General features: G+C 37.6%; 1 protein-coding gene across 1 annotated transcript; it reads right to left on the reverse strand.

Moving 5' to 3' along the window:
- Positions 1-6,643: 6,643 nt before the first annotated feature.
- Positions 6,644-13,554, reverse strand: LOC139130954 (uncharacterized). Its single transcript, XM_070696810.1, has 6 exons — positions 13,156-13,554; positions 12,354-12,498; positions 11,728-11,931; positions 10,848-10,907; positions 9,501-9,698; positions 6,644-7,916 (listed from the first exon to the last, which is right to left on the reverse strand). Exons 1-6 carry the CDS (start codon positions 13,171-13,173, stop codon positions 7,669-7,671), a joined length of 873 nt encoding a protein of 290 aa, XP_070552911.1. The 5' UTR covers positions 13,174-13,554; the 3' UTR covers positions 6,644-7,668.
- Positions 13,555-17,688: the final 4,134 nt, after the last annotated feature.

Genomic DNA, 17,688 nt, shown 5'->3' on the forward strand with positions numbered 1-17,688 from the left:
GCGATTAGCTAGAGTAGGTACCTTTATCTATATTAACACTCTTCCTGTAATTGTTGATGTTGCCGACATAGAGGACAGTAGGTCAAAAAAGGTCATCCAAAACATTTTGAAAAATATTCAACTATATATTTATATCAGACATACACTAATATTTCTGAACTTGTAGTTAATGAGATGAAAGTAGCTCAAAAGTCATCCAAGGTCATCCAACGTTTAAGGAAAAAATTGTCTCATACTGGTCACCATCTAACCAGAACTGTAGCCCTTATAGATGCTGAGATAAGTGAAACTAGGTCAAAGGTCATCTGGTGTCATCCCAACATCTTGGAAAAAAGTTTTGCAGCATGATGGTCAATATGCAAAAGGGAACAAACTTCTGACCCTTGTAGTTACTGAGATACATGAAAGTAGGTCAATGTCATCCAACATTTTGGAGAAAAGTTCAGTTCTATGCTGATCGATATTCAACAAAAACCAAACTTACACCTTGTAGTTACTGAGCTTGTCCATTTGGTCTGTTGGTTCTGATGAAGATTTTTCAAAATTATTTTGTTTCTCGTAAGTTTCCTATAAATGGCACTGCCAAAGCATGCATCGAATTTGAACGCCTGTCAGAAACTTGCTAGCACTCCTACTGATATGTGATCTGAGCAAAATTTTGATTCAAATGGTCCATTGGTTCTGGAGAAGATTTTGTAGCTTTAACTGAATTCTGTTCAAAAATTCAACATGGCACCGATGGTCACGAGACTGCTCACAATTTCATTTCAAAATTTCAGCAGACCAAGCTGAAGCATCCTACACTAGAAATTTGAAGTGCTTTTCCCCTTTATTTTTGAGAATATGCTATTTTGTTGATTTTCTTAAAATCCAATATGGCCACCAAGGTCTTGTGATTAATTGAAGTCAAAGTGTACAGTGCACAAGTACCTCCCTATCCCTGAACAACTTGGTGTGAAGTTTCAAAATGATGCAGGCAGTAGTTTCTGAGATTAGGAGTGACAAAAAATTTACAGAAGTAGAATGAAAGAAGAAGACAAAGAAGAGGAACAAAAGCAATAGGGGCCCAGTAGGCTTGGGCCCCTAATTATCAAAGATTGCAGCAATTGTCTCTTTAAAACATATGAAAACTGTACATTACAGAAAAAATGGAGATATACGCTAGGGTAGGTTCATGATTTATTTATTTGGGAAAAGTTGACAAGACAACCTCAAGTGATAGTAAGAAACTTAATTAACTTTTTCAGCAATTCTTGGTAATCATATCCATTTTCTGTTCTTCAGTTCTTATCATCTATAAGCTTTAAGGAATTAAGTCACAGGTAAGTTAATACAGATGGCTTGATTTCTTGAAAGCTTCATAACCAATCATTGATTTTAAGTTGGTGCCCACCACCTATACACTGCAATGCTTCTGACAATTGATAAATAAACATACTACCATGGACATGTCTCTTTTACCATATATGGATATGTACATTTCATTTTACCATATATGGATATCTGTAAATTTCAAGTGAAGGACTAGCCTGAATGCATGCATTGCTTTCACAGATTCTTGTAGTCATAGTGACGAAACCCTGATAGATACCTAACAAATGGGCAAAAATGGGCCATCAATGACCTCTTCTTGAACTTGTACATGTATCTGTTCATATTTTGGTGAGGCATAAGTATGAATAACCCTAAAGTTTACAAAGAGAAAATTTTTTTTCTTCAAAATAAATTAGTGTAAAAATGGCATAACAGTTTTCCAACGATATGTCTGACAATCAAAGAGAATAGAGCACAATGCAACTAGTCACATGCGAATCATGTAAAATGACTGTCTGCGTGCACTATCTTTAACTGCTTGCCTTCTTCAAGAACAAAAACGTACATACACTTGACAATGAAACTTACTCATAAATACAGAAAAACAGGGGAGTACATATGCAGAGTCTCTTTTATCTCATGATTTCCTGAGCTATCAAGGAAAATGGCTGATAATTCACTTACTCTCATCATATAGAATGCATGACCCTACACAGTTATGGCAAATGTACAAAAGACTATAAATGACCCTGATGTCATGAAATACAATGTACTCTGTGCACAGACTTTCTATACAGCCACTAGTATTATTACACTGCATTGAGTTCTGCTATCTGGGCATACAGTAAGAGTGGAAATGCGGCAAGAACAAAAAGACAAGTTTTAAAGTACTGTACATAATCCATACTAAGTCTTTTAGAATATAAATACTCATAATGGCATCCATCCACTTCAAAAATATTTTTTAACATTGTATGTACTGGTATAGCAGAGCTCACAACAGGGAAATACTGACCAACAGAGTTCAAAAAATCAGAAAACTTAATGAGGCACTGCTATTGGCACAACACTATCTTGGACTGTAAGGAACAGACAGTTACACATTCAGAAAGTATTCCTGCTCTTCCTGAACTCAATATATAAAACACTATTACCTGAAACATTTAATGCGTTTACCATTGTTTTTGTTCCATTTGTAGAAAAAAGTTTCTGCTTCTGCCACTAAAAATCATGTCAAAGTTCCTAGTCTAAACTTCAAGATGTCAAAGCAGCCTGTACCATTCAACGGTATTGTCGACTGTTGTAAGTTAAACCAGACTAGAATTCATTTGTAAACAAATGATATCGCATATCACAGTCAAAGAGTTGGGTTTCTTAAGTGATTTCTTTCTATTTAAAAATAATGAATGAAAAAACGAACTTGCTTTCCTGATCCAAAATAATGAAGATATTATTTAAAATTACAGCTACTGGGCCCTTGAAGCCAATATCATTGTGACAGTCTGTTGGCATGTTACCATGATAGTTCTAATCATACTAGTACACTACACCAGTGGTACCAGTAAAATATCTGTAAATCACAACACAGGCACAGATAAACCTTGTTTTGTGTTGCTTCTACGCCTTGAAAAACAATAATATTGATGCATTTCTTGCAAGAGGCAAAGATGACCTAAGCCATCAACATGATCTCTGGATGAACCCTTGCTTAAGAATTAGCTACATGCAGTCTTAACTCTAAAACGTATTAAATATCAGGCAAGAGTAGCAAACTGAACAATTTTGAAGAAACTGTAACCATGGAAATTTTGACACATAAAGATACAACTCTGAGGTATTTTGCATGATAAATTAAAATTTGCAGATGAAAAGTTAAAGCTGTTCAAAACCGCTCTCCCATTATGCTTTCAAAATTTTCAATCCCTAACTCCCCCCTCCTCCTCCGGAATAACCCCCTGTAGCACATTTCCTGCCCCTTCCCCACCATACAAACTCCAAAATGTCCTTTCCAGGCTATGCTAATACTCTCCTGATCTGCAAGGCACCCATACACAGATCCTACTCTCTGTCCATTTGAAGAACTTCTGCTGAGCAAGCAAATAAAATTTCCCCTGCCGTTGATAATATAAAAAACAAATTATCCGTCCATCCTTTTTCCTGCCTGTAGACATGAGAAAAAAAAACCTAGCTGCTCACAAAGAAATCATTCTTAGACAAATTTTAATGAAATGCTTTGTTAGCTGCCTCAGGTCCTGTGCTCAGCGAAAGAGATGAACAATTTAAACACATGATATCCATGCCAGCTTGTAAAATGTCTCTTTAAAATTTACAGAAGTCAACTGTTTATAAGCTTTGATGGTCAATAGTATTGATTGCTCTCAATCAATAATAATGGGATTTGATCTGGTAGTAGTAGATTTCAATGGTTCTGTTGATGTTTGTTTTGCCACAATGGTGAACATCTGGCATAGCATGATTGCATTGATTCTGTACAAACTGGCAGTCTGTCAAATTTTCATTTTGTATGCATTGTGGCTTGAATTGCATGACAAGCCATAGTGATCATAGAGACTTGGTATCGTAACAATTTTCACATTTTTACATATTATTTTTAGACACCAAACATTTTACAGCAAACTTTATGAAGAAAATTTGCCAAACTAGGTAAAAATCTCAAGTTTTTTTCACTATAATTGACAGCACTGGGCAAAAAATAATCAAAATTATTTTTAAAGGGCCTGTAGTTGTAACTTGTTATGTTTTTTTCACTTCTTTTAGGTCAATTGCAAATTATTGTGCAACTTCAAAGAGCATGTTCAGACAGTTTGTCAACACAGTGTCAGCATGTATAAAATGCACAGTTATCGTCTGATTTGATCTCTAATCAGACCAGAATTCACTTGTCAACAATAACAATGCAGTCTACACATGTACAGGCTGAGTGTACATGCTGAATACTGTGAATCTCAACAAACTTTGGGGAATAGTACAAGACACTGTAGTTGACATTGAAAACATAAATGGTGGGAGAGAAATCATCAAAAGTTACAGATACTGACCCCATAATACATAGCATGGTAAAAATATGTCTGGTTAGAAGCATACAGTATGACTTTACATGGCAGTGATTGTTTTACATTTACCCGCTTTCCTGCTTTTACAGAAGAAAAAATAGAGAACAAAATATTAAATGAGTCAAACTACAGAGTTGATATTGAAACAAAAGAGGATAAATAAAATTCCTATTGTGAAAGGTTGAAAGTTCAAAGTCAGTTGCTGTGCAAACCTGTACAGCAAGTGTTTTTTTATCATGTTTGCAATTGGTTGTGCTTCACATACTGAGCAAAGAAAAAACACCGTCCCACGACACTATTGTGAAAAAGACTGTGGCACTGAACAATCAGTGAATAAATAACATGGATGACGACAATAAATAATGAAAAATCAGTTTTGGAAAATTGACAGCACTGTTGTGATTGAAATACACAACTTTTAATATCCCCTTAAAGGTTGTGAGCAGAAACTAGAACTTTGACTCATGACAGTAATTTATCTAAAATGTGATCTAAAACAGTAATTACCTTTCTTGTAAAAAGATGAAATTAAAAAGAATGAAGAAGATAAAAAGATTGAAGTATAATTACAGAAGATTACAGTATAATTGAACTCATCTTTCAAACTCAGCTGAGAGTCTAAGGTTGTCTGGCTTACATTAGATTTTGTGCTGATATAGGCATCAGCTTAATGCTCTGTTGTATTCAGCAATTTGTTTCATATATACCGGTATGTAACCTTGATACCCAAGTTCAGCCAGCTTTGGCCAATGCCCTATCACAAGCTTATCACAAACTCCTTATTTGTTTAATGTAATTCCTATATATCAAAATTCAAATTTGGGCGAGTTGAGGCAGGCTGCATCCTGTAACTGAAAGCTTTCTAACTGAAAGCCAGTTCTTGATAAATTTGGTGAACATATGACTGTTTAACCTTTTCAACCATGACCCAATTATGGACCTACCGGTACATGTATCACATAAAATTTGGGGGTTAGCTCTAAAATGTAAAGAGTTACTGATGTCTGCGGTTAAGGATTAAGGAGACGACCAGACAATACATGTACAGTGTAGGGCGCCACCAGCGGCAGTACTAAAAAATTTGTAATGCGGAAGTAAGAATTTGCCGCGATCAAAAAAAAAAAAAAAAATTCCAAATATGCCAAAGTAGAAGCGGCGATTCCGATGAACAATTTATTTTTTCTTCCTGGCCTAATTGTAAAATGCACTATTATTGGTGACATTTGAATTCTAGTCTGACCCACAATTCATCTATCAACAAGAACGTGTTACAACATTAATGGAGTCTACACATGTACATGCTGAGTTGACCAGCTGATCACAATGTATCTAAATATGCACCAGGGAGTGGAGCAAGAAACTATAGTTGACATAAAAAAAACAACAAAAATAGTGAAAAAATTACGAAAAATAATAAGGTTACTGGCCTTTTACTTAAGATGTTAAAAATTTCAACAGAATAGGAAACTGATTCCAAGTTTGGGTTTATGTGAAAACATACTTGGTAACATTAAATTTGAAGAGCAATACTGGTGAACGTCTTTAGGATACAGCTTTCCAACCAACTTTGTGAACATGAATTCTGTACACAGTTTGCAAAAATCCAAAAACTCTTTTTAGATAAATAAAAGCATCATCCATTAGAAAAACAATTCCAACAAAAAACACTGTCTCTGCATAAGTATTACGGTCACCATGGCAGCCCAATACATTTGAATGAAACTTACAGTCCCATTAGCTGTACACACTCAGGTACACACTTGTCAGATCCTAATAACGTCACATGCTGTAACACAACTGCAACGCTATCTGTCTCATCGCTATGCTACCTGCAATCTCCCTGCCATACATGTAACACATATCATACCATGGGCTGTAGAGGCATATTGTGGTCACCAGCTTAAATGCCCAAAATAAATTTTTACGTAAAAAATATGCAAATATGCATGTTGACTATCCATGGCTCTATTAAAATTTTGAAGAGAGCCCTGGGCTGATATGCAACAAATAAAACCCTGTGCTGATATGTGATCATTACGAGATGATATACAATATATTCTACTACTATTGTGTATCATGGAATCTTAAATGTTTAACTTAGAATGCCTCTCTTGGACAGATATTTGGACTTTAAAATCTCTACGATACTTTTCTGATCTACCACTTGTGTGGACTTATTTTTAAGTCCTTGGAGAACATGGACATAACATCTTTTGTCTTATTTTTGTGAAAAATCAGAAATTTAACTTTTTTTTCATAGACCTAAAATAGGAATGGCCTCAATTTTGAATTTCAAATATTGGTAAATTGAAGGTAATTTGTTTCTCTGGTGTCAAAATTTGCACATTGACCTCTAATTTTCATTCTTGATTTTGAAAAAGAATGGTTGGTGGTTTTTCTTAAAGGGCCAGTAATGCTAACGTTCAATGATTTTTTTCTTTATTTTTATTTTATATATCAATTGCAACTTCCTTTTGTACTACCCAAAAATTGTTGAAACACCCACTATTTAGCTTGTCAACTTCACGTTTGTGTGTGTAAAATGCACTGTTATTGTTTACATTTGAGCTTCCAGTCTGGACCAGAAGTCACTTTTCAACACTAACAATGCAGTTTACAACCATAGGGGCTGAGTTGACAAGCTGGATACTGTGTATATCAACATGCTTTGGGGAGTAGAACAATGAATTATGGTTCACATTCAAAATAAAAATGGTGAAAATATTATCAAAAGTTAGCATTACTGCCCTTTTAAGTTTTTCACTTTTGAAGCACAGACTACATGTACCAATTAAATGTCTTTGTCAAAGTGAGATTACAGATTGTCATAGCATGCAAAGATAGATGTAGTTAAAGCCATCAACAGAGAGATACTTCTGGTATCAATTATCAACAATAACATATTTTACAGAGTGGCCAAGACGATTATTGCAATGAAGATGTGAATGTGTGATCAAGATTGGTGTTCATACAGACTGTACATGAACAGGTACATAAATAAAATTTCCTGTCATACATTATTACTGACCTGTGGTGTGTCGCCTTTGGCATTCAACGAGAATGTGATTTTTTGCATATAACTAGGTCTTCAGTGAAATATTTTGATGCATCACAACGTGGTAAATGTACAAAAATATCCACGGATGCTCTCAACCTATAGAGAGAGAAACCTTATGAGAAATGACTGGCTGCAGAGTACTCAATCACTCATGCAAATAAACCGGAGGAATATTGCAACCCTCAGCTTGTTTTTCACTTCATTCCAACAAAATTGCAGAAATCACGCCTGAAGCGTAGACTGTCCACTCGGCTGAGAACGGCAGCGGCAGAAGTACTTCGTAATGACCAGCATTATCCAGAGAAGCCACAGGACGTTGACTGTGATCTGAGACCAGAAGAACAGGGAGAAGACGGACTCTCGGCAAAGATGTGACGGCGGTGAGAAGATATAGTGAAGATGGGAGCTGACGTAATCTTGCTCTTTCTCACTTTGGAAGAGTTTGTAAAACTCACCAGCTAGGATGTTGCCTGCAATGATAAAGACGTATCATCAAGCCTTAATATCCATCATGGTAGAATATGCCTTACAGCCTGCTATTTGGACTCTCACACTTCTCTGATCTACTGATTCTGGGGGCTCATTTTGGAGATCTTGGAGTAAGTAAAGTTTGCACATCTAAGTTTTCTGAACATCGAAAATTTAACTTTTCCCCATAGAGTTAAGACAGGTATGGCAGCCATTTTGAATTCCAAATATTGGTAAATGTTAGGTAATTTGTTTCTTTAGTACCGAAATTTACATGGCAACTGCTATTTTTTATTCTTTTGAAAGAAAATGGTTAAAAGTTCCCATGGAAAAAGTTTAAGCAAAAGTTTATGTCATTCAGTTTTGAGACACATACTACCTTAAAGCTAAAATCATTTGAATCAGATGTATTTTATATTATTTTTGTGATGTTTTGTAAAAACAGAGTTTCTCATTCTTCTATCAAAAATCTTTTTGAAGTACTGATCAGCACTGTCTGTATCTTCGTTATATCCAATTTTATTGTTCACTATTTAACACTCGTCAAGATAAGAATTCATCAACAAAATTGAACGTTGTACACAATTTGATGTGCTAGCAAGACTGAAAGTATGCATTCAACACACTTCAGGGAAGAGAATGAAGAATAAAAATACTTATAGAATTATTAAAAGTTACAGATATTGTCCCTTTAACTACCTTCAAGGTCTTAAGCCCTGAGTATAATCTTTATATACATGTTTTATGTATTTTAACTTTGCTGTGCTGTTGTTTGTTTTTGTATTTTAACTTTCTTTGTGCTCGACCCTTGTGAAAAGAGGCGTATACCTATCAAGGCTATCGAGTTGAAATAAAGATTATTATTATTATTATTGTATAATTGTATCATTCCTTATTATAGCTGATTAAATTCTGCAAAGCTAAAGCTAGTACTCACTTGAGAACTAAGTTTCAGACTTTGCTCAAGCATCTCTAATGGAAACATATTAGCTGTTCTCTTTTATGATGATGAATAAAAATCAGGTTTCAAAACGCAAAGTTTTGGTATTGGAGAAATAAAGTAATTGACTGATATCATACGATATGGTATTTGAAATGAAAATTGTCACCGTACCCATTAGTCCACTTTTGGCAAATTATTATTTTTTTTTCACTTTTTCAAGAGCAAAGTGGTGCAAACTTCAGTTACTGAAGAGAATTAAGGCTTCAAACAAGTCAATACCAGTAATTTGTGTAGAAAAATTGACAAGGATTCTCCATGAGGGGACTCTAGGGGTGAGCCACCGCTCTGGTTTTGGAGCAATCAATTCATATGGTAATAGCTGTACAAAAGAATACACTCACACAACAAATGAATATGCAAATCATGTATTGTTATGTACATTTGTCGCCCTGAGACTGTTTTACCAGGCTGTGGAGAACACTGTTGACAGTTTGAATATCTTTCAAAGAATCACATTCTTCAGGAAGTGGACACCTTCCTAAGCAGAAATATTTCTCTTTCATGAGAAACCAACCATCAGTGAATATATCACTGGGGCCCGGACAAAAACCCCTCAGAAAAATCACTTGTTTGGTAGACTTACCATAGACATACCATCCAAGCAGTATCAAAAAGAGAACAAGATTGACACAGTAACTCTTGGACTTGGTGCAGTAACCTCTTCTCACAAGGTACAACTCAACCAGTAAAATACCCAGTGAGAACATCCCCAGCCAACCACTGGTGATGAGATGTATGGGCACTGAGGGCGCTGCTGGGCAGTCATTCTTGTACATGGATCCTGCAAGCCAGGAAAATGCGAGGTATAGAACAGGTTACGTCATACTAACATTATGTGACACACATAGGCTAGTGCCTGTTACTTGGAATTTGCAGGATATGAAAGAACACTGGTTTGAAAGTGTACCATACTGCAATTCAACTTGGTCAGATGGGGTACATCTCCATGCATCTATCATTGAGAGAACACACTAAGATAAACAGATCATTGCATTGAACAAGAGAGGGCCAACATTATACAGAAGCACCAAACTTTGGCTCTTACATACAAGCATGTACAAATTATCGGCTGAAAAATCCTTTGAATTCCTGCCATCATATTCAATCACAATACACTTCGTCTTAAGATTAATCCAGCTTTCTGGATTGTGGAAGCAATTGATGAAACTTGTCATAGCATCTATACACTTAACCTACATTTAAAAATTCCTAGTATTCATCATGCCACACATCAGAATTGCAGCCTCACAGAAATTTTGATTAAACTTTTATTAAGCCTTACAAGTTCAGTGAACCTACATATGTTGTAATGGAAAGCATGTTCAAGCAGCAATGGTAGTAAAGCAACAGTGAGCTCAGTGAACGCCCTGGTTTGTGCCATTTATAACTTTAAAAAGAACACATAAAATTTTCATGCTCTTGGGCACAAGTTACAGATGCTGTGATTAATGGGAGAATATTTGAATAATGGTCTCCACTGACGTTGACATCTGAACACTTCGTAGCGGGAGCGTAAAATTTAAACTTAAGTAGGTGATACATAAAACATGTGAGGTATCCATTTCTATGAATTTGCCGCGAAGCTACATCAAAATGTCATTTTACAGACCTTGAAAGCATAGTTGAATAACAAAACATTACATGGAGGACAAGATCACAAGAATGCCTTGCTAAGGGAAGGTGCTTATGACAGCAATGTTTTATGCCTACACTGAGCGATACTCATCATCAAAGTCCATGTTTTGATCTCTGAGAACAGGTAACAAATCATGATATTGCCCGTCATATCATGTTTCATAAGCATGGATCAAACTACACTTGAATATGCTTTCGTAAATTGCAGCTCAAATAAAACACAACATTCACATATTCTGACTGACCCTTCAAAATACCATATTTCCCTGGCATACAGTTTATACTGGATACTCACCAAACCAGACATTTGGTATCGCAAGTAATATCATCATCGCCATAAATGTATAACCGCCTCCTGCATGAAAAAGTATACAAATAAATATATCCACAATGTCTTTTATTGCATGTTGTACATGTTCAAACCAGTTGTACACTATAAAATTCACCAAAATTGTGTCATACTGTCACGGTCATTTGTGTTTTCTCTGTTAAACAACAAAATGTCACACCATTAAAAGGGACAATTTACAGAGGACTCAATTGCTGTTTTGCCATGCTGAGATGCTGTCTTATCTTACACATGCCAGAGAACTTTTACTGAATTTGTGTAACATATCAAGTTGTTTGAAAAGAATGTTGGACTTGATTACATGCACCCATAACCATCCTAGCTTGATTGTATACCTTTGCTACATACAAGATGACACACTCATTGAATCTAGATGTTCTGAATAAAGTATTTGCAACAATACTGCCTGTCTCACCATTCCCTCTCCCCTGCCAGACTTGTATCTCAAAATCTCTTAAGGTAGCATCGGTACAGATATTCACTCAAATTTTTACAAATCTTTTCTGATCTACCCCTTGTGGGGACTCATTTTAAAGCTCTTGGATTAAGACAGATTTTCACTGTCTTTGTTTTTTGAACATCAACAATTTTATTTTTTCCCACAGAGTTAACACAGGGATGATGGCCATTTCGAATTTCAAATATTGGTAAATATTAAGAAATTTGTTTCTCCTGATTCTTATTTTGGATTTGGTATGAGAATGGCTGAAACTTTCCTTGAGGAAATGATGAGCAAATGTTCAAGTCTTTCACTTTCAAGGCGCATACAACCTTAAGTTCTCCCCATTTGTTGCAGTTGTTGGTTTCACCCAACGAGTTCTCATACCTTTCCGGAGGAGGGTCTTATCCAATGTTTCCATCCATTCCTCGAAAGTCTTTGGAACCCGGCATCCCGATTGGTCTGATTGCCTGGAGCGAGCGTTCTCGTCTGTATCTAGGTTCAGCGGCCTCTGGGCGCTACCATTCTCTGAAACTCCACTACTTTGTACAACTTCGTTGTCATAGATTTCCTCATATGGTGGTGGTGGCTCTGAAGAAAAGTGGTCAGATATTTCCTTGATATTTTGTGCGACCTTTGAGGCAGATGCAATATTTTACACTCTAGTCCCCTTCTTTCAACAAAATACCAGTACTTTCTCTTACATAACATGGTATGCTTCCAAATTATCAGGACAGTTGTATGCTCAGATTTGGGGCAAAGGTGCTTTCTTTATGTATATTATTAATAAAATAATAATATTCATTATACTCACAATGTTAACATTTATAATGATAATCTCACCACTACACAAGTGTTATCAGTTGTGTATTGAGTATAAATGTTTTCTTGAGCATGCATTTGCTTCTGAATGCATAAAGTATTAGATGACACACACTTGAAGGTGTTATACTGCTTTAGAAACAGCATTAGCTTTCCAAGACTGTAGGGAAAGATAATTACATGCAACCTACCGTCATCTGTCGGAATCAGCCCATTATAAGGCTGTGGAGCTGAGTTCAACTCGGTGGCACTGTTGTCATACTGCTCGTCAATGTTGCTAGAGTTCTCCGCTGTCCCGCCATTTGAACTGGTACTCTGAGTGTTCGTTAAAGCCCACTGCAAGATATAAATAGGTTTTCACATGCATGTATTTACACGCAAGGAGGCATGGAGGATTCCTGTCTTCCTCAATGGTACATGAACGGCAAATAGTTCTTCTCCATCCCTTACCTATCTTGTGTGATAATCAGATATTTAAGAAAGCTACATCGCGTACACTATCTAAAGTTGCCTGGTATAACGTCCAAGGTGACATGTATACGTTTACTTTCACAAAGCAAATGCACTCATGACCTCCTCTGACGAAAGTACAAGTAATACTGTAGCAGCTCTCTCATCATTTTCTAGTAAAATTAAAAACAATGTACTCCGATCGTGGAGGTAATAGTTACCTCCATGCTCCGATTAAGTTTTCCGAATGAATGAAATATTAAACAGCAAAGTATTATTTGAGCGCGACAATATAATGCACAAACGTGAGTGAACCTTCAATGAACTCTCACATTATCGCCAATCACACCGAAGACACCATGGTGATAATAAGTGCGACTGTTAGAAACGAGGACCATCGCATCGTCCAGTAACAATACCGCTGACTCGGGAAACGCTCTGAAGATGACCATGATGACATTTTCCTTCAATAAATTACATGTTATATACTGGGTCGCTCGACGCTCTGGGCCTCGGTGATACACAGTGACGCAACCAACTTACCGTCAAGTCACGATCCATGTGTATTCACGGTCTCGATGTCACCATGGTAACCAATGACGTTGTGTAAAATACGTTACTGGCAAAAAATATTTTGCCAAGAATGGAGCAGCGAGGAAAACACGCGATGCGCGTACTATATAAAAGGCGTTGGTTCACTCATGGAGCCTGGCATGTAACGTATGGCGTGCGCACACGTAGAAAGACGACATATTTCCCTCAGCGCGAACACTTCGATTATGTAGTCAGTGACGATCAGAATGTCACTGCTTTTAAACAACCCAAAGAACAAAATGCAGGATACGAGAGCGGGAACTGCTGATTACGAATGTCAAACCACGGCACTAGCCAAATATTCACTTTCAGTAGACCGCTTGTTTTTGTTGGTGCCCTCTGACCTTTGAACTTGATATTAAGGTTCGACGTAGGCGGCGTTCTTTACAGTAGAGAGACCAGTCTATTACCGTGGAGAAGCAGGCCTGGTGGAGAAGTGCAACTCCATCAGTTTATCAGTTTATGTAGAAATGCAACATCAGTTTAATATTTTCATTGTCTTGAAACTTTCACAGAAGACTAGGAGAAGTCATTTTGAAGAATGATGCAAGCGTGCTAGATTACAGGATTAAATAGGAAGATTATTCCATTTTCATATATAGTATACAAAAAAGAACCTACGAAAAAATGTTGGCATACAAGTTTTTCTTTGTACATGTGACTCGCATATCTTTGTGTACCTTCATTTCATGGTTTGCAACACATTTTTTTTTCATTCGGTCCGAAAAGGAGTATTTAAAAACTTCACGCTGCAGGAAATAGCAATGTTGCAATCTGAATTATCTAGCCCCACAGCTACATGTTTTAGGGCTGAAATTGATAAAAGTTTAGTGAATCGAACGAAATCAATGTTATTGTATGGCGTATTTCCATATGATGCTTAACGGAAAGTAAGACAGGAACACTACCTTTTCTCATCATATTTCTTGTCTAGCAATTTCCAACGACATATGCAATTATAAAGAAAATAATGATATTTTAGATGTATTCGCCAACGAACACGTGACCTGACTTGATTTGTCAGAGTGGTATATATCATTGGTCAGGTATCAAAAAAAGCCCATTTCAGCCTTCTTCAATCTACTTTCAACAATTCCAATCGCGGGTGGATGGAATAAGGCCAAAAAATCGTCTCAGCCTTAATACTAGTACCAAGATCCGGTATATAATTTCTCGGCTTACGCAGGGCATTCAACCTGATTTCCCGGCCTGGCACACTTGATCAGTTTCCAGTCATATGGATGATATAACTTTTGCAAAGGCTGTATTTTATCATATTTTCCCCTCCTGTCTGAGGTCAGCTGGTTGTTTCTTTGATAACACGGGTGTTCGATTTACTGACATTTTGAAAAGCTGTATATTGTTCCCAATGTACTTCAACTATGCCCAGCAATGATATGGTGGCGCTCTACAAAAAAGCCGTAAGAAGGAACACAATGACAATTAATGTGCTGCGAACACGATAACTGCGTTTGTATCTTCGATCAAAGCATGCTGCAAAATGACATATATTCTTAGCTTGGTGTAATTGACAGTTAGCAAGAAAAATAATTTGGGGCTTAAATTTTCCTACGTAAAATCTTCCAAACGCGTTTTAATGAGGTTGAAATATTCGTGCCCCTTTCTGATGCATTATCAAAGAGGAGCCTTTGCTATAGAGCGCCGCCAATGGTCTTTGAATGTGGCTCAACGTTGTTTACTGATAGGGAACAAAATTGATATTTGTAGCACATTAGGTCACCATATTGAAATTTGACATGAGCTTTTTTAGTTCCCTTGTTCTGCTTTTGACACCTTTTTTCTCTTTTTTTCAATTCACTCACAGTATTTCCGTGTGACCCTTTGCTTCTTTGTCAATTCCACTGATGTATCTGACGAAGGAGACTTTTGTCTTCAAAAGCTCATTCCAAAAGTTAAATAAGCTTCGAGTCAAGATTAAACAGCTATTCCCAACTTGCTTTACTGACAGAAAATCCTTCTCCGAGTATTACGGTTTACATCGACTGAAGCAAGTGCGAGTTCGATCTTCTCGGTGAATTCCCTGAACTTTTCGCGATGCATATATGAACTGTGGAACACTCAAACAAACAAACACAGTACAGTCTTTTGTGACCCATGGTGGCTATTTACTTGATGCAAGATACATATTTTGAAGAAAATTAAAATCTAAGAAGAAAGTGATGGCTGATCGAAATCCCGGCCCCTGCCACCCTCTAGGATTCAAAAAATCATCCTGTTGCCTATTAATTTCCCGGTCTCCGAGTCCCCATTCCTCGCCTCCCAACTGCCCGTTTCTCCTCTTCCAACTCAAAGCTCTCCCACTGTGCGCCCTCATAAAAGCCGAAGAATCTCTAAAACTTGCCCGAAACAATATCGGTTCTAATGACTGTTTGTCTGCTAACTTTCAATCCAACTTTAAGCTGCTCGCTCAACATGGTTCTTTAACATTCCCCCATGCCTTCGGCCCCAGATGAAAAACATTGCCCGACCGCACGTTCTGAAGCCGTTGATACGAGATAAAAATGCCGGCCGCCCGTCAAGAAATCACTTGCGTGCGCCTTTTTAATCATTAGACCCCAGGAAATGGGTCGATGTTTCAACAAACGCTTTGTATGCTGCCGCTGTTAGGTAAAACCACAGTCACATTCAATCTTCATTGTCCTATGTTTTAGGTATATGTTTTAGCTACAGCACTTGCGTACAGCCCATCGGTCTTCGTGAGATAATTACAGTTGACAGTCAAATCCTCTCAACGCACTCACCCGCACTGCCATCTTCTAGAGCTAAAACGATGGCAGGTATTACAGCGGGCGATCGAAGAGAAGATGCGTCCGTTGTAAATTTAATTTTTTGTCGATGACAGATCAAAAGGTCATCGCTGCCGTCAATATGATAGGCAAAGATAGCAAAACGTAGCCTACGGCCGGATGAAGACCAACATAGGCGGAGCTGATAAAGGGAGTAGATTTAAGCAAAGCAGACAGTACTTCAGGTTGGCGTATTGGAAAAAGAAGAGCAGAATGTTTCTAACGGGAAAGAAAGAGCGGGAGCAGGGAGGTTGTGAGGCAGGGGGACTCTGAATGATCTAGCGATGCGTTTCCATCGAGATTTTGTCATAAGATGTACCATTTTTAAATCATTTAGTTTTGAGGGTTGTGCATTGCCTTTGCACGTATTTCACAGTCCATTTATCGAGTTATACATTTGTGGTAATATGTTAGCAGTGGTCGGACATAGATTGCCGATAATCCAGATAATATATCTAGAGCGTTCTCCGGTTGGTTTGCCTGTGGTATCAAGTGTGCCGTGCCTAATAGAGTAGCTAAAAAAGTACAGCTACCATGATGACCCGTGAGTTGATTCGACCACACAGAAAAATGTCAGTGGAAGCTTTCTAATTAGAATTTCCCATGCCCACTGGCTCAGGGCTTTCTAGTGCAAACAACAGATGTATTTTTCCGACTCAGATAACCTACAGCCGTGACACACGTACAAACGGTCTCGGTTCCGGAAGGAATTACATTTGTACAGATAAACACGGAAGATGGATGGTCATCACTTGGTGGTTATGCAGTGTCTGGCGTTCTATTGCGCAACAGCAAAGAATGTTTTCTGCTTGTAGAAAAAAATCGAAATTCGACGTACACAGCTCACTGATTTCATATAGGAATCGATATGTAAACCGCACCTGTCATCTGCAGTTGGAAAGGACGCTGTCGAATGCTGTCGAAATCCAGAGATTTTCTCTTTAAAGGCAAACCCTCGTGCTCATCCTAAAACTAACCGGGGATCGCAGGGATTTTCCTCCGAAAAACTTTTCATTCACTTGTTTCATAAACTATACCCAAAAAGCACTTTCGACCACACGAACCATTGGTTGAGCTGTAATTTTCTTAAATTCCCTTTCTCTGCATCGACGGCCCCAGAAGTTTTCACGCGATACTTGAAATTCTCTTTCACCCCTCATTTTTTTCACCAGACCAGATTCATGCCCAGTGTTTGTCAAGAGAATGTTTATTAGGCTGACAAAATTTGTTCGATCTCGTGAAGGTTCAGACATTTAGTCCTGTACATGGCTGATGAATATTACTGACTTATCCACTCAGACACACTTTTGATTCCATGATCGAGAGTGGTCCTTTATTTTGACATTATCTACACCGAACATGTACATATACGTGAACACACTGATAACACCTCGCTTGGCACCGTGAAGCAGTACATCGGCAATTGCTATGAGCAGATGAGATTTTCTTCTCAGCCTCTCGCGACTCCCGGCCCGTCACGTGATGCAACTCGCAGACTAATATTGCAGTGGCGTTTAAGTAAGCGTTCGACCTTGGGAAATCTCAAAACAACCGATACCATTATATGAGTGGGTTTTGGTGAGCATTTACTAACAGTTTTTCTTACAGCTTTCAATGTGCACGGCGTGTGGGAAAGTTTATCACGGAAAACTGCAGTGCCTGCCGACACCATGAC

The sequence above is a fragment of the Ptychodera flava genome, chromosome 4 (genome assembly GCF_041260155.1).
Source record: "Ptychodera flava strain L36383 chromosome 4, AS_Pfla_20210202, whole genome shotgun sequence".
Lineage (NCBI taxonomy): Eukaryota > Metazoa > Hemichordata > Enteropneusta > Ptychoderidae > Ptychodera > Ptychodera flava.